Source organism: Pagrus major, chromosome 24 (assembly GCF_040436345.1).
Source record: "Pagrus major chromosome 24, Pma_NU_1.0".
Classification (NCBI taxonomy): Eukaryota; Metazoa; Chordata; class Actinopteri; order Spariformes; family Sparidae; genus Pagrus; species Pagrus major.
This window is the reverse complement of record NC_133238.1, coordinates 7,572,671-7,591,563: the sequence shown is the minus strand read 5'-3', so window position 1 is coordinate 7,591,563 and position 18,893 is coordinate 7,572,671. Positions and strand designations below refer to the sequence as shown.

General features: G+C 41.5%; 1 protein-coding gene across 1 annotated transcript; it reads left to right on the top strand.

Moving 5' to 3' along the window:
* The first annotated feature begins 544 nt into the window (after nt 1–544).
* LOC140992102 (sodium- and chloride-dependent GABA transporter 2-like) lies at nt 545–17,532 on the top strand. Its single transcript, XM_073462352.1, has 15 exons — nt 545–605; nt 1,726–1,973; nt 2,285–2,419; nt 5,229–5,369; nt 5,463–5,550; nt 5,630–5,762; nt 7,791–7,925; nt 8,733–8,836; nt 9,283–9,407; nt 10,429–10,541; nt 10,639–10,776; nt 10,886–10,988; nt 13,903–14,003; nt 14,910–15,080; nt 15,262–17,532. The coding sequence occupies exons 2-15, from the start codon at nt 1,757–1,759 to the stop codon at nt 15,415–15,417; spliced, it is 1,860 nt and encodes a 619-aa protein (XP_073318453.1). The 5' UTR covers nt 545–605; nt 1,726–1,756; the 3' UTR covers nt 15,418–17,532.
* The last annotated feature ends 1,361 nt before the right edge of the window (nt 17,533–18,893 follow it).

Below are 18,893 nucleotides of genomic sequence, written 5' to 3'. Positions count from 1 at the left end.
CCCACGATCCAGGACATTTTTGATTTTGTGACATTTTTGTTAAACAGTTATTTGTGGTTGTTTGTTCAGTTTGTTTAGGGATTTAAAAAAAAAAAAAAAATCAGCCAATGAAGATCTTTCTCTTCTGATTACTATCAGTCTTCCCCAAAACTACACCGTGCACCTTTAATGCTGAAATTCCTGTTTGTCCTGTGCGTGATGGCGTCACGACTTAAAGCAGCAGGTTGAAATATACATAACGGAAGTACAGTCACGATTCTACTGTAATATCCTCATTAGCCGTGTCAAAGTGTCTAAAATCATGACGTTGAAGATAACTTTAATAACACGTCTCAAGCTCCATTACTAATATACACTGTACGTGTCAGAACTTTTGTTAAAATTATTAATAACTCGCTGTTTTATAACATTATCTCCTGGGTCCTTTCATAACCTGCTCGTTGCTGGGAAGTAAACACGCGCGGGGTGCGCTATCTCCCAACATAACGTCTCTGGAGTGAGCCTCGCGCTGCACCAGCGGCTCCACACACACAGCCCGGAACAAACCATTCGACCACCCGGACACGGGGGTGGCGGCGGGGTAGAGACCTACAGGAAACGCAGAGGTAGGCAACGTAACGTCGAACTCTCCGCAATTTATCCTTTCACACGACATACCTGGATAAGGTTAATGTACAGTTTGGCGGTTTTACGCGTGAGACATCAATTACAGAGCATCTTGAGCCTCGAACCACGCCTGCCTGCATTTCCTCACAGATAGCGTAGCTTTCTTACGAGACGGTTACATGTGTAGCCTTCAATTTAGGGGACAGACGTACCTATAAATTAGCCCGTGTGTTTATGCAATGTCATTATCCTCTTTATTCAAGCTATTTTTATTCGTTACTGGAGTGCCAGTGTGGCTTGTGCTCGTTGCGTTGGTATTGTGTGTCAGCCGGCACAGCAGGGGGACAATGTGGAAGAGGAGGAAGGAGTGGGACTGAGGTCATGGTCACAACTATCAGGCGAAGAAGTTCTCCTGCTGCCACATCTGCGGCAAGTGCAATAACCCCCCAACCATGTTATGACTGAGGGGTATGATCTTGAAAGAGTGGACATGTACAGGGTTTGTATGACAGAAAGACAAATCACAGCTAAACATGTCTGTCTGGTACTAAATGCATCATAAAATCATCCAATAATACCACATGAGATGACATTAGAAGTGTGAACAGGTCACTATCAACAAAGAGTTGGACTACAATGCACAAAGACGCCCTTTTAAGTGGACATTGTCATTTTTGTCATCCGGCTTCAGGTCAGACTGTCAATAAAATCTTTCTTGAATTAAAGTCATGAATAGAAAAAGATGTACTTCGAGCTACTTTTTTTTTTTTCTCGTGAAATAGTGAGAAAATAGCGGGAGCAGTTGTTCCCAGCCAGATGCACGTCAGAAATCGATGTTTTAAGTCCTTGAGCGTGCTTGCGAGGTACAGATAAGGGACACACACCCAAAAGTCTGTCCTTGAGACACATCACAGATAAATGAGGCGACCAAACCAACTGTCAGAAAATACACCCAAACTCTAGTTACTCAATCCCGGCTGTGAAGATGTGAGAACCTTTATTTGCGCTCTCTCTTCCTTTTATACAATAAGTTACCTATCTGTCGCTTGAGGGATTATATTGCTTTGGGTGCCTGCCCCTTAACTTTTCTTTACATTTCTTCTCTTTGTCTTTCCTCAGGGGTGTGTGTGTGTCTCTGCCAGAACCAGTGATGGTCGACAAAATGCCTCCAGAGCAAGGAGACTCGCTGCTGAATAAGTTCCACCAAGGGAGCCTCCCCAACGGGAAAGAAGTCGTCAAAGAAGACGGCCTGCAGGCCAGGGGCCAGTGGGCCAGCAAGGCTGAGTTCCTCCTGGCCGTGGCGGGGCAGATCATCGGCCTGGGAAACGTCTGGAGGTTCCCTTACCTCTGCTACAAGAATGGAGGAGGTAAAGTGTGTGGGAGAGCAGAGGAGGGGAGGGAAGAGAGAAAGGTTCAGCTAAGAAGTGTGAAAAATGTTCATTCTTGTAATGTAAATTCTGCCCTTGTCTATCATCTGTCCTTATCTTCTTCCTCTTTCTTTCTTCCATCTGAGAACTGGGAATGGAATTTAAGTTAAGTTCTATAGCAGTGTAAAGATTAAGTTTGGATTTCAATAATAATAAAATGGGGTTAAAGTTATTTCAGCGTTAGATAATTGACTGACTGTAATCCCTGAAGGTTCTCACACTAACAGCACCTTCATTTATTCTGTGTCCAGGTGTGTTCTTCATACCGTACATGTTGTTCCTGGTGCTGTGCGGCATCCCCCTGTTTCTCATGGAGACCTCACTGGGACAGTTCACTAGCCTGGGAGGGGTCAGCGCCTGGAGGACTATCTGCCCATTATTTGGAGGTACCCCTATCTTATTAGGTCATCAGTAGACTATTTTTGGCTGCAGATGTGCTGCAGATGTGCTGTTGTTGTTGTGTTGCATTACATATTGTTACGTGTACCCAGGCTAACGACTATTTTCGTTATTCTTTTGTTGTTCTTATTCGTTATTGCTATATTCTAAAAATATTCTATATTATTCTATTATTCTATATTCAAATGAGCATATTTTGGTGCACCAACTGATGTTGAATTGACTATTACTGTATGTGAATGTAGGTATATTTTGTCAAAGTACCAATTGTCATCCCTATAGTATTGTCACCATATCGGTATTTTGTCAAAAATATTGTGATATTTGATTTTGTTGTGTTTTTTAGATATTTATCATGCATATAGTCTACAAATGTGCAATATTATTTAGGGTCATACGGCCCAGTGCTAGCTGACACATATATTTGCAAAGCAATTAAATTAAGATTAAGCTAAAACACAGCGATAAGGTAAAAGCTTGAACACACATGGAGACAGCTGCAGTATAATAGTGGCTTTTGGTTTGAGGTGGCATGCCTCGGGGCTTTAAACCCGCCTGCTGCCACTGTTTTCTTTTCCATCTTTTCCTCCCTGCTTGACTGCATTTCCTTTCTTCCAACTCTCACTTCCTCTCCCTTCTACTTTCTCCTTTACTTCCCCTTGTCTTTTTTCCTGATTCTTCTCTCTATTACTTTGTCAACATCAATACAAAACATTGCAGACACGCCTAAAAGCAAGTCTGACCGCAATCTGAAGTTTTGTCGTGCCATGCCAGCTGCTTGCGTGTTCAGACCATATTGAATTTCAGTCTGTGTATCAAAACAATTTAAAAGTTCAGAAGGCAACAGGCTCACTGCCTGCCAACAGAAACACTCTTGTTTTCATATCATCCTGCTATCCCAACAAAGGATTTTAGTTGATTATTAACCAGCACACAATGAAACCGGTGGAACAGAACCTGCTGAGATCAATGTGATGATTTTTCAGAGAAATAAACTTATCACAGATGATCCAAACCCTTCAGTAATGGAAGTAGGTTTACCATTAAACATTAACATTAAACAGACTCCATTTGTTTTCAGTTTTCTTCTGGATATCAAGCTGGACCGCTCATTAGTAAAGACACATTGGTGGACTTCGATCCACCAACCTGTCCAGCTGTATTTATGTATAGACACAGCTCAATGACTGATTATTGGGTAAATTATAGGACTTTAAACAACATTAGCTGATATCCATGCTGCCATGTGTTGACTGACTGAGCTGTGATTGGTTGATGTTTAAAGGTGCAACATGTAAGAATTATAGATGACGACACTCGAAAATGAACTAGTTATCAATGTGAAGGAGGCATCTACAGAAGTTAGCATGCTAACCAGCTAGCCCAGGCCTGGCTTTTTCATATTACCTTAATAAGACTGAGGAAAGAAGCTGCGAGTTGTCATCTGGTGGTACGGTAGTAAGACAAGTTTACTCTGTTTCACCGTTGTTGTTTTACGGTTATTATTTTACGTAGCCATGAATGGATAATTACAAAACCTAGTACTGAACATATGTTGCCTCTTTCTTTCACCAGCTTTTAAAACAAATGCACATTCGAGCCAGATCAAGATCTTTAGACACAAAGCGGTAGTGCTTTACCACCTTTGTCCACAGGGGCCGCCAGAATCAACACAAAATGAAAGTTCCCTGGAGCCGCTTTAATGTTTAAAAGCCGATGTTCAAAGTTTGTTCTCGACTCTGAAAACAGGAGTTCTGCAGACAGTCTCACCACAAGATCATTTAGCTGCTGTTCTGGAGCTTTTCATTATGTTACATGACCTTCCATGACAACTGGGCAAACTCAATCTGCTTATAAAAATCTGGTCATATGATTGAGAGAGAATAGCCAGAACAGCTACTAAACTCATCTTGTGGTGAGATTGTGTTCTTAAATTTTGATATTTGGACCTTTTCAAGAACAGCCCAGTTTTAAGTCGACAAGAACTCACTTTTGCCACTTGGCTACCATGCAGTTCAGCCGTTCAGGAGGCCCAAAGAGGTTAGAGGAGACTAAATGTTCCAGTTGAACTCATTTTTGTCCGTTTCAAAGCTCTTGTAAAGCAGGCGTTGACATTCTCATGTGCAGGTGCAGCTAGCGCCAATAGCATGCTAGCCGGACCACCTGGGAAACACATATGTGTGTGCGCCATACTGCTTTGTTTTTTCACCCCTACTCATTGACAAATATTTATGAGTGTGCCAACATGTGCTGCTCTGCCCCTCGGTCCATATGGCCTGCAGATACACACACACATTTGCACATGCTCACAGTGTTACCAATGCTCTGTTGACAGCTAGTCGTGTGAAGGCCATGTGTTTAGCACAGGGACAAACTCTGCTGTACCAGAGACTGTGCAGCACTGCCTCTGGCACATGTGGTTCTATATAGACACCCTGGTTTGCACATTGAATGTGGCGTCATCAGATAATGGCTTGAATTTCATTAGAGGGTACCACAAACAGCTATTTGTCTCCAGCCCACACCCTCAAACCCACTCAATGCATCATAAGACCATCATTCATTCTTAATAAAGATGTACTAGATGTGGGCTGCAAGTGGAGTGTCTCAATCAATGGATGCTTTCATTTGAAACTCAAGTGACTTGGAAGTGATAACAGATTATTTGTGCATGAGTGCTTTGAAGGCGATTTATTTGTGTCACTGCCACCTATCTGGTTGTGTTTATCCTGCTGTACATCAGCCAGCGATCACACCTTATATCTGTGTGTCTTGCATCTCCTTATGTCTGTGCAGGTCTCGGTTATGCCAGCCAGGTGATGATCCTTCATGCTTGTGTGTACTACATCGTCATCCTGGCCTGGGCTCTCTTCTACCTGTCCTACAGCTTCCAGGCAGAGCTGCCCTGGTCGCACTGTAACAACACATGGAACACCGGTCAGTAGAGACGTCGTCGTTGCAATTTAAGGCAGCTGTGTAAACCTAAAGGGGTAATTAGAATGTATTGTGTGTGTGTGTGTTCACCTGCAGAGTCCTGTGTCCTGTTTGACCACAATCAGACAGGCAATGTGAGCAGCCTGCCTGAGAACGCCACCTCCCCTGTCATGGAGTTTTGGGAGTGAGTGTAGCATCCTTGGTTTCTCATCAGTGTTTTTTGTGGTATTGATCATGCATTAACAGCAGTTTGTGTGTGCCAGGCGGGAGGTGCTCCGTCTCTCCAGCAATTTAGACGAGCTTGGTCCAATCAGCTATAAGCTGGCTCTGTGTCTGGCCGTCGTCTGGCTCATCTGTTACTTCTGCATCTGGAAGGGAGTCAAGTCCACTGGAAAGGTGAGCAGAAAACACAGCGACACCATCACAATGCAGGATGACAACTGCCTTGCCTATTTGTCTGGGGACATCACAGCTTCTAGGTTGTCTCCTGGCTGGTTTCTTAAAGGGTAACTCCACCAATTTTACACATTACAGTGTGTTTACAGGTCTTTGTGGAGTACAACTGTGTATGTGAAAAAAGTAGCATGAAGCCTTTTGTTCGTGTGATCTGATAAATTACCTCCAGTGATGTCACTCAGGGGCTAAGTTGCATTGTGGGTAATGTATGCACCAGGTTTTAAAAAGGAAAGAGAATGCATGAAATAAAGAAGGTGATATCTCTGGTTCAGTCAAACTGTCCTTAACGAGTCCAGCAGTGTTATAGTGCAATGCTAGACAAGTGGACTGCTTTTCAAAACATTGTGCCTATAATACCCACAGTGCACCACCACTTAGTGACATCAACGGAGACAATTTATCAGATTACATGCAGCTTCCTCTTGAGCCACAAAAGGCTTCATCCTTTTTTTTTATCACATATGCAGCAGTACTCCCCAACACCTGTAAACACACTTTAATGTGTTAAATTGGTGGAATTACCCTTTAATTTTATAGATTTGTTTCTGATATGAATATTTCACCATCATCCTAGCAGCAGCAAGGACGTTTAGCAGCGGTTGACAGGGACAGGTGCATGCCGGCGTTTTGAGAACAACAGGAAGTCAGTTAATGTGGCTTTGCCGTGCTTATCAGCCTGAGGTTACAACAGTGGCTGTGATGGAAAGTTCATGAGGTCAATGAAGATTTCCATCTAAAACTAATCTGAACACACAGACATACTGCACATATTTACAGATTCACATTTTATGATGATATTATCTCTGTATGTATTAAAAGTCTGTAAAGCAGTTTAGAAATCATATAAAACAGATGCCTTTTAACATCACATTTACAAAGTAATCCAGTGATAGCTAAAACATAATAAACTGCTTATCGCTAATTTGGCTAATAAGCCAAAATAAAAACAAGTAAACTCGACAAGTAAAACGACAGAGCTCATGCTCAAGCCCACAGTGACACTCACTGAATCCATAAGAACATCTCACAAAGCATTATGGGAACTGTAGCTCCAAAATTTAGAGCATGATTATCCCCCAAATAGACAAGGGGTACTGTTAGAGAAATCAAAATCAGAATCTTCTTTTTGTTTGCCTGAGTCTTCAGACAGCAGAGATCCCAAGGTCAGATAAACAGCAGTGTCCATGAAACTGGTAGCGTCTCAGTGTCTTGCTCGAAGGCTTTTCAGCAGAAAAGAAGCAGATGCTTGCTGCACATTGCTGGAGTGTTGATAAAACATTCCTCGCTCTAAGACCTGCTTTTTTTGCGTATTCCTACCTGAGCTTTCACTGGATCTCAAGAACTCTGTAGAAAGTTCAGCTTGATTTGTTTGAGATGTAGTTTTTACACTCAGCACTCAGTAGAGAAACTGTAGTCCCAATAGTTCCCGGGTGATCAGAAAGTACTGACGCAGGAAGTATCGACCAGGAAATGTTGTTTTACTGGTGGCCTTATTTTCCAGTTACTTTTTATTTAGTACCTTTCAATATAAATGTACTGTTTCCGCTTTGAGAGAAGAGAATGTGCACACAGGGCCATGAAGGAAGTCATTTGATTGAATGATTACTCTTTAGAGATTTACGATTAGATATTGAGAAATCCTTTAATTTCTTGTAGCATAAACTTGTGCAACAGGAAGTCTTTTTTTGGAAATACCAAAACACTGACTGTTGGCAAAGTGGAAAACAGAACATAAATCTTCTTCTTTCATATGGCTAGTAAATGAAATGAGGGACTGGGCACTGCAGTAATTCTGTAGAGCTTGTTTGTTGTGTCACTGCCACCATCCGTCAACAAGTTTTTAAGACTCCAACTTTCCAGGGTTCCCTCTAGTAGTATTTTAGCTCTGTTTGAGGACATCACAGACGTGTCCCTCCTGTCTCCCTGGCGTCCTGACCACATCCCCCCCGCTCACTGTGTACATTCTAGGTGGTGTACCTGACAGCCACCTTCCCATATATCATGCTGTTTGTGCTGCTGGTGCGCGGTGCCACCCTGCCCGGAGCGACCCAGGGCATCATCTACTACCTCAAACCCAACCACACCCGCCTGGCGGACCCACAGGTACAGACGCACACACAAACACACACATGCTTTGAATGTGTTTAGACTATGCACCACTAAAAAAAACCTCTCTTTTGGAGAAATTCTTCCAGTCATTCTTCCAGGTGGTATAGCAGCTCCTACAGTCAGGGGGCCTAACCTGTCAGGTGAGAAGGTGTATTGTCAGGTCTAGGAAACGATTGTGGACTCTTGTCTTAGCATCGCCCCATGCACAGTCTCTACTCCCGAAATAGTGAAAATAAAGTGTTTCTCATCACAAAAAACAGATATAACAGACCCCGTGCCCTTAGTTTTAATTAATGGGAGCTAGTAAGAGACACATTATTTCCTCATACAAGATAAAATGATAAGTTGATTTCATTTTCATTTCATTTTTGCTGAATATACTTGAAGACGTTTGAATTAGAAACAGATATATTTGGTGTTTGACAGGATACAGGAGCAATCGCCAAAACTACAATGAAACACAGATTATTATCTTCTGTTGTCGCTGTACAGACCGCCGAGATGTTGACAGGTTGATTTAGCTCTTCTGACTTTAATGAATTCTCAGTTTTATATAAATCTGCACCCTGGTTTTGCAGACCAAGGACACCCTTAGTACTTTATATGTTCACACATTAACAGAATAGTGAATGGGAGTTAATTATGGATATTCCTGATTAGTCGACTAAAGGTCAAAATTGAGCATCATTATCACCATAATGAAATGTAATGGTCTGATAAAATATTGCCTGTATATTTTTGCTTTACTTTAGTCCAAATAAGTCCCTCTCTGTCTCTCTCTGTCCCTCTCTGTCTCTGTAGGTATGGATGGATGCAGGTACCCAGATATTTTTCTCATATGGGATCTGTTTGGGAAGTCTCACAGCCCTTGGCAGTTACAACAAATACAACAATGACTGCTATAAGTGAGACACTTTGTCATGCATGAAACACACAACAGCCGTCCCTTAGCCACTCAGCATCTCCTCACACTCCACTCCAGACAAACCGCGTTCACTGAAATGTACGATGTGAGCTCCCACCGGTCAGATGGCTTCCACAAGGAATGGCTGGAATGGTCAGAGAAAACACACTGACATAGCCACACCTCAAAAGAAAAGCCCTCGCTGCCATGTTTCCCACACTCTGGTGCTCCCACACACACATAGGAAGAGCGCTTTACTCTTAGTGTGTATTTACAGTAACAGGCCAGAGCTCTACAACACAAGGCCAAAGACCAAGATCAAGCCCTCACTTGTTTCTGTTACAAAGCCAGTTCAGCTAAAGGCACTTGCTACTTTTTGGCTTTTGTGTCACGTTGTCTGAACTGTGAATCCAAATTCTTATATTTTGTGTATGTGTGGCCTTCCAGGGACTCTTTCCTCCTGTGCCTCCTGAACAGCTTCACCAGCTTCCTGGCTGGTTTTGCCATCTTCTCCGTGCTGGGCTTCATGGCTGAGGAGCAGGGCGTGGACATATCCGCCGTGGCCCAGTCAGGTAAAAAAAAAAAACGGCGTTGGTGGTGGAACCAGGATTTTCTCTCTCAAGAAGCTAAACTTTTTAACTAATGAATTAATCCACTGCAGTATTTCATGCTGACCTTACCTAAAATTAATCTAGAAGTATGAGAACAAGGCAAGATTAAAAATTTTAGGGCTTAGTTGAAGGTATTATCACATGCCATAGCAGTCTTAGATAAAGGCTTCCCTGGGTGCACGGGTGGCACAGAGGCTGGGTTTTTGCTAGGTCTCGCATTCCAGCTAAGCCTCATTGGAAAAAAAAAAAAAAAGTGATACAGCAAAATGTAATCACACCAAATAAGTTCATGCCAGTCAGGAGGTTTTTTTATGAGAAAGCGATTCCTGCTATCCATAATAAGGAAAGAGCGTTTTAAATGTTATTAACATTGTTAGCTAATGAGAAGACCCACTATCGCTGAAGTGGAGTGAATCTGTGCACACAGACGCAGAACTTAATATATCACCAAAATATAAAATGTACAAATGATAATTAATACCATCAGTTGATGTTTTAAAGGAGTGCCACCTAATTTGTGACAGCAAATTAATGTCACTGTGTCACTTTAAGCCACTTAAAATATTCCATTCTTCCATATTTTGCTTATTGTCAAAAACTTATAAGACCAAAGCCAACAAATGAATTGATCCTACCAGCGAGTATCGTCTGTGTCCAAAGCCTGAAATAACTCATTCCTCTGTGCCATAGAGCTCTATAAATGTCCAGAAACCTTTTAATCTGTATTAATCCGCGGCTGAAAATAGTCCCAAACAAACAGCCACGCCACTGACATAAATCCAGCCTTCTTCTTACAAATGCATATATTTATAATATTTATATTTTCCTTTATTTTACACAAAAACCTCTGCGTGTATGGCTGTAAATGGTGTGTTTCACAACATAAAATCCATAAAATCAAGACAGTACTACTGTTTCACATTATATGTTTGACAAACATGTATTTTCATCATATTTTTCCTCTGGTGGCGTGTCCCCTCAGGGCCGGGCCTTGCCTTCATCGCCTATCCGAGAGCTGTAGCCATGATGCCTGTACCCCAACTCTGGGCTGTCTGCTTCTTCCTCATGATCATTATGCTGGGACTGGACACACAGGTAGAGACGAACACGCCGACTATGATTAACTACTTTTGGTGGCATTGATGTAGTATCATGTAAAACGTATCGACCCCGCGTCCCCTCTGTCACTCAGTTTGTGAGCCTGGAGGCCCTGATGACGTCGGTGTCTGACCTGTATCCTCATCTGATCCGACGAGGCCACCGCAGAGAGCTGCTGCTGCTGTGTGTCTGCATCGTCTGCTTCCTGCTCGGACTGGTCATGGTCACGCCGGTAAGTGGATGGATGTGTGCATGTGGTGTAAATGATCCTCCGACTTATTTATCATGGAATAATGTCATTTTCTGTCTTTTGTGTGCGTGTTTGTCTCCACCCGATGTAGGGTGGTCTGTATGTGTTCCAGATCTACGACCACTTCTCCTGCAGTGGAACCAGCCTGCTGCTCCTCGCCATCTGCCAGTCTGTGGCCATCGGCTGGATTTACGGTACCAAACCCAACTCCTCTCCTTCCTTCTTTCCTCTCCTTTTCCTTTCCTCTCTTATCCTCTAATTTCCTTTCCTTTATTTCCACTTCCTTGCCTCCCATCTACACTAATTTCCTCTCCCCTTTTCTCTCCTGTCATTCCTTGTTTTCATTGTTTTTTTTCCTTTCTCTCCTCCTAATTCCTCTCTTCTTACCTTACCTTTCATTTCATTTCCTCCTTTCCTTTTTTTCTTTCCTTTCCTTTCAACCTCTCCTATACTCTCCTCTTCACTTTGCCTTTCCTTCACCTCTCCCTCCTTTGTCCTTACCTCTGCTTCCCTCTTCTCCTTTCCTTTCCTTTCCTTTCCTTTCCTTTCCTGTCATCTCCTCTTCTACAGCCTCACACAGTCACTTTGTTGTTTTTGTCTTTTTACCCTGAATCCTGTTGCTTCTTAACCCATTTTATCTGTAGAAATGAACCCACCCTCCCATCCCATGTCTGAATTTAATGAAATTCAGTTGAGTCTCATTAGTCTGACAATAGGACTCCAGATTCTGCTAAATTAGAAAATGCCTTAATAAATCTCAGGCTGATTGTATTCAGGACATAAAGAAAATATAAAGAAAGAACAGCACCGAGAGCTTTTATTATCACTCCACTAATGAAAGTAGTTCCTAAAATCTGATAAACACACCCAGTCAAACGGTCCACTTCCTCCCCTCCTCCTGCATTCCACTTGGAGTCAGTAGACAGTATATTAACATGGCTGCAGCTACCCACTGTTGTAAGGAGACTGGCTCCTAGCCAGGCCCCTGTCTGTCTCCTCCGGGCCCTAAATCAGCCCCCGGGCCCCGTCGCCTCTCAGTCTCAGCCTGGCGGCCCCAGGGAGCCCCTATCCCAGCCAGACCTGGGGCTCAAGAGCATTTACAAAAACATTGTTTGTTTAAGTGTGAGATGGGTGGAATGTGCCATGTATGTACATCAGGACAGTACATTCAGTTCTCAAACATTTGGACAACTAACTTCGTGTTTGGTATAGAATTAAGACCCAGAAAGGTTGTGAAATATAAAAAAAAACCAGTGTAGTGCTATCACAGGTGAAAACAAATATGTCAAGTAGATTAGCAGAGAGTGTGTGTGAGTGTGTGTGTGGGGGGGTGAATATGAATACCAAGGAAGCCTGTTTTTACAGCTCTCCCAGCAGTAGGTGAGTGGAGCAGCAGAGTGGAGGAGAGGGGTTTTAAGTGGACCGGGTAACACAGCGGTCAGGACTCCAGTGCACCTTTCCCCTCTTTTTATGACTGTGGGATTTCACGGTTTTCTAAGGACTCTAACATACACTGACACTCCTCTGCTCCGCCGCTGGTTATGTGCTCCTGAAGGAATTTCACTCCACAGGTTCTGTTGTTTTAGAAAAGGGACACCTACTGTCAATCAGTGAGCCATCAAAACGTTAAAACCTGCTCACAAAGAATACATACAGAAAGGGTAATTACTTGTATTTTAACTTACTGCTGATCATTACGATGATTACGAGGAAACGACTTCTTGTTTTCTCGCGATTAACGAGTTGATTCATTATCTCCAGAAGACAAATCACGCTTTCTCAAGGAAACGAGATAATTAACTCATGATCTTGAGATAATGGGGGGAAGCATGGTGGTTCTTAGCTTCTATAAATAAGACACTTTGTGTTTTTCATTATCTAAGGGAAGACAATTCATGTTTTCTCGAGAACAACTTAATTAAATCGAGATAAAAGGGGGGAAAAAACAATTTGCGAGCATGCCAGTTCTTGTCTTCCGTACATACGACACTGTGTTTACTGTAAAGCACATTAATGTCAAAGACAGCCATGTCTGAATGACAAATAGCCGTCACTTTAATACTGGATGAAGCCATCAGTTCCACCTACTCCATGTCTGAAAAGGGTTTATTACTACTTTACTACCAGTACTTCAGTTAGTGCTGCATGTAGCAGCAGAGATAAGTTCTGCTACCTATGGCAGCTTTTTTAGGATGATTTTATGTTATGTTATGTTTATGTTAATGTCAAAACTGTTATTTCTTCACATTCTGTTGATGATTTTAGTTAGTATTCTATATTGTACGCCTTTTTAATGAAATTTTCTTGCATCCTCGTTTGTTATACCTTTTATATTTGCCAACAAAATAACTGAGATATAGAGCCATAGAGTGTCAATACAATAGATGTCACTAGGGCAAGTCATCAGACATCAGGCTATAATTAAATCCTTGAATTCAAAACAACGTAATTGGAAGTGAAAACCAAAGTGAATGTTGATGTTATTTCACAAACTGTCTCAAGTAAATGTCCATTCAATCTTTCCGAGTTACTTCCTGTTTTGACTGAGATGTAGAACTACTACAATGTTTGCTTTACTAGCTTCTCCTACAGCTTCTAACCACATCCAGTGATCTTTATCAGTGGATTAAGTTTGTTCAGTCTCTAAATAACATATGAAATATAATTATTATTGTATATATATCTATATTTTCAATGGTGTGTTTTAGTTCTTTCTGTTAAAAGCAGTGGGCGATTAAGTATGTAAGTTTGTGTCTTCATTTACTTTAGATAACTGATTCCTTCTTTCTAGCCATTACTACTACAAGTACTGCTACTACTACACTGCTTAACTCTTCTGTCACTACTTATACTGCTACCATTACTGCTACTTATCACAAACACTACTGCACTTGTTCTACAGAGCAGAAACAATTCAATGTCAGATAAACATTTTCTTTTTCAAGACCTTTCTCTAGTACCTTCCTCTCTTGTGGTGGATACTGGCAAAATAAAAGTATTCTAACCAGAGTCAGCCACCGCCACCAAAAACAACAAGCAAGTCATAAACCAAACCATGATGTCAAACCGAGCCACAACCACTCATGGTGTAGTTGTTCTTGCCCACAGGAACCGACCGCTTCAGTGCCAACATCAGGGACATGACCGGCTACACCCCACTGCCTGTCTTCAAGCTGTGCTGGAAGTACTTGACCCCAGCTGTGTGCACTGTGAGTGACCCCCTTCCCTGCTGACAGCACACACTGTTTGGTGCCTGCTTGCTGTGAAATAGTATACACATAAACGCATGTTTGGGATGGCATACAAATTCCTGCTCGTGCCTGTCAATCAGGCACAATCTGCCGTGACACGTGTGGTCTTTCCATGTGTCCACATACTTATGTTATACCAATCAGTGACTGTTTGCACTTCTTGCCACCACCATTCCAGAACCATCCCAAAAAATATATTTGTAACCATCCCAAAGTGAATGTAAACCATCCCAACAACAAAATGCTGTTTCTTTACCAAGTTATTATCAAATATTGGCATTCAAAGTACTTCAACCTTCAAACTGTACTCAGCTGAAGTACTTTGGTATGTTTATATTTTCATTTTTTCTATTTTTACTGAAAACTGTGTTCATTTTTATCTGACAGACGTCTTAAGTCCTGCTGTGTTTTTAGCTCTGTTACCTCTCAGCTCCATTAGCCAGACAGGTCGCTGCTGCCCACCGCCTGCTAACAGCTAATTAGCTCTCCTCCTGCAGATTTCAACACAGATTTGTTGTTCACAATGTAACATTATCAGGGAAAAAATGGGGTGAGTCTCCCGTCTATAGTGAGTTTTCTGCAACCTTTTGGATTTTTACGCACCAAATTATTTGCAGGTCTCCCGATGAGCAACCAGCAACGATAGTAACTATAGTAACTCCCTTGAAGTCAGCGCTCGGTTCAAGTTTGTCATTTACAAAGTGATAGTTATAGATATACACATACAAAAACAAAAACTTTCATCCCGTCAAGTCCTGACGAGAGTATGAACATCAACTGCCTTGACGTGCGTGTCAACATGAATTGATTCAGATTCTACTTGCAAAGACTAACTGACCCACTCCTTCTTTCTGTCTCCTGCAGGCTACCTTTCTGTTTTCCGTGGTGCAGTGGTCTCCACTGAGCCTGGGCAAAGGTCTGGTCGCTCCAACCTGGGCCACCGTACTGGGCTGGCTCCTTACGTTTTCCTCCGTGTCCCTGATTCCCATCTGGGCTATCTATGCCCTGGCCACCACCCCGGGAACCCTGCCACAGGTTACACAAGAACTCTTTTTAATTAATTAAGTACCATGTGCTACTGATTATAAATGATTAACTCAGGCAAGGTTTTTTTTTTTTTTTTTTTTTTTGTTAAAAAGAGATTTTTCTCAGTGATGAAGATTAAAAAATAATCAACTAACTGTGTTTTTTTTGTTTGTTTTTTTTGCCCCCCCAGCGCTTCAAACGTGTGTGCAGCCCTGCCAAAACCTCATCGCTGCCCTCCCGCCACTTCCCCACCAACAACTCAGCACTCCCCTACGGCCCTGTACTGCCCCTGACTGAGAAGCCAAAGCAGCCAATCACTGACATCATCCAGGATCATATGACCTGATAATGGTCAGTGGCGATGTAACAGTGGATGCTGGTCAGCCAGTCAGGTGTGGCGAAGGGGAGGGTCGAGGTTAGAGATAACGCCACGGGTCCCAGTTGAAGGATAAGCTCACCCAAAAATGAAAATTCTGACGTTATCTACTCTCTCCCATGCTGATGGAAAGTCGAGTGAGGTTTCATAGTCCACAGAACATTTACTTCCGTAACTTCTGTGCATGACTATGTGACAGGTGTTATATAAATATATATATATTTATATATATATATATTATAAAACATTTACACTCCAGTCAGTCAGCAGACACACAGTTGCTACTGCTGTAGCGGCATTATTTTAGATCACACTACCTTGCTCTGCATGACCCACCCTACTCTGCCTCTGATTGGCTACATCCTGCCTGTTAAGTAATGCACATGTGCAGCTCTCACCAATGATTGAACAGAGGCGAGATGTCTCACAACGGAGCGTTTAAGACACGGTGTGAAAAGGGATGCTGCAACAATGCACCATATGAGAAAAATAATGTTTTTTTTTTACTTCTCTTTAAGAAGTTATAAAACAACAGAAAAATAAACATAAAATGGCTCCATACAGCTTCCCGGTGTAATCCAAGTCTCTGGAAGCCCCAAGATCCCAAATTGATTTTAAATCTTCGCTGTAGCTGCTAAGCTAAATTTAGCATGCACCCCATCTTAAAAACCCAGTATTAAAGCAAGTCCCCATCTACTTCAGTTGTTTAGGACAATGCTGCTACGCTGTTTTGCTGTGAAGCTGCAAAGCTTTACCTGACTTTCCACCAGCATAGGGCTGAATAGGTATTGAATTTTACTTTACAAGCGATCTGTTACTTTAAGGTGCACTATTGTAGACTAAATTTGGTGTAATAGACTGCAGATGCCTATTTCACCTCAATGATCCATTATGTAATGACGCATTCAGGCAATTCTTACAAGGTACCTAAATTGGGAGACAGTTTACTTTACCCTTAAGACCTGCCCCACCTCCTGTTACCGGCTACCAGAGTTAGTTATTCTAGACAGCACACACTCCTCAATCTTGACAACTTTGCTTAAAATCCAAAACATTTGTTTACCAGTTAAATCACTGTACTCATGGACCATTTAATCACAGCACTTCTAGCCATCAAGCTAAACAATAACGCTAATGTTTTCTTTTTCTTTATTTTGCCAGCGTTAGGGTAACTCAGCCTACCACTTTACTCTCTATGAGAGATGACAGCGTGTGTTAGCTTGTGTGCTTAGCGTTGGCTCTCCACTGAATATTTCTGGTATCATCTGACTCTGTGAGTCGGACATGTTTTTATAAAGTCATTTGTCTTTTGAATGTATGCTGCACAATCTGTGATTGGCATATCATGGAGTTCAAATGGTTCATAACATGCCTTACAGTGAGACCAAGTGGTGCTAATGCAAGAGTTGCATTAGACAAATACAACTTCTTACTGCCAATATATCAAGTGCTTAACTTGGTGTCATGGTTATACGTTATCACTGACAAAATGATTGAACTGTGCAGTAGCTGTTTTCATCCATTCTACACATTTGTCCTGGTTAAAGAAAGTGGGCAAGAAAGTTGTTAGTACGTTTTATTTAGTTGTTAGCATTAAGTGTAGTTTCTGCAAAATAAAAAGCATTGTTAGAATATCTTTGTACTGTACCAAAAATAATTATAACTTATCAAGCTGGGAAACATGCAATCATAGTATCTGAACCAGCATACAATTTCACAATATTGCTGCTGTCATGTTGACAAAACAGTTTTTATTCTATGCTACAAATGTTTAACTTAAAATTTCAAAGTAGGTTTTAATGAGAAAATGATTGCAAAATAACTTAATCACTCCAACGTGATTCATTTTTACAGGATATTAGAATGTCTTTAATGGTAACATGCAGTAAATGCAGAAAAGACCTCTCTGCAGAGTATGGATGTTTATATTTTTCAGAAGAGTGTGAAGAATCATGTTCAGATTTATAGATATGTGGTACCATGTTTGTCTTTTTCCTTCATTGACCTTCTGATGCAGAACGAAAATAAGAGATTAAAATGAACAGTGCTGTGTTTCTATCAAAATAAAAGACCTATCTGCTTTTAGTTCATAATAATCTCCCCTTACCTTGTACATAAAAACAACTTCAGTTCATAATGTTTCTTTTCATATATCACTTTTATAGAGGCTTTAAAATGTCAGAAGGCAGTGTTTCCCCTGGGAATTTTAACAGCAGTGGTGCTGAAATATGTGTGTGTGTGTTTAATTTTGCACCAATATTTTGCGCGTCTGTTCACACGAGAAGGGCTGTCGAAGTACTTTAGCAATCTACACAGGAAAAAAATAGTAACTCCCATCTAGCACTGTCATATTTTACATTCAGGATACAACATTCCTGCCTCCCCTCTGTCATCAGTGCGTCACCAATCTTTCTTTTCCTTACCAACCAGTTCAACAAACTCATCTGAAAATTAAGAAATACATATATATAATTCAATTAACAAGCTAAGTGTACAGGGATTTATAGTGTTGGTCTGTCAACACTAGCCAAAATTACACATATTTTCTATCTGAAATAAATACACAAGTTGAAATGTGTTTGAAATTCGGTTTTTAATGAACATGTGTTGAAAATGTGGACATTATTGAGAATTATGCCAATGAATCAGCCAAAACCAATGCCTGCTCCGCATTAAGAACTCCCAGTCACATCCACTGCCAAACATAAAAACTCTCCGTGGCCCTTTTTACACAGAGATCACATAAGAGTGCACTCTTTACACTGCCTTTGTTTATTTACACTGAAAAAAAAAATAATGACGGTATGATGGCAACCCATTATGTGATTTTGGATAGCATGCCACATTCCACCAGCAAAGCAGGCGTGTGACAGGACAGCAATGGCGTCCAGTGTGACGTTCTACACATGCTACACATCCAGAGAAAGTAGGGTTTAGTGTAACTTTAAGATATCTGATGCTTTGGATATATATGCTCTCTCTGGCTATGCAGTTAGCTAAATTACAAACTGCGCATAAAGACAAATAGGATACTAACAGACTAAATGATCCTCAACCTTCCCTGACTCTTGCTTCTTTAAAGGTGCAACATGTAAAAATTGGCATCCTGTCTAACTAATTCTCAAAACATAGGTGGGCAGCAAATCAACAGAATAACCTCCCACTGCTGTGGACTGTAGCTATTGTTAGCTAGTTAGCTCAGTTAGCCGTGCAGCTGGTAGTCCGAACTGTGAGCTTGGGGATTTTTGTTACATACGCTGCTAGCACATTACATTCTGACCGGCACAGGCCATGGCTAGCTAGTTAGCATGCTAACTTTGTCATGACATCAAAACCGTTATTTCTTCACACTCTGTTGATGCGTCGATGTTTTCAACTAAAATGATTACATATTGCACCGTTTAAGTAGAGATAGCGAGTTTATTGCGCTTTATGGAGACTCTCAT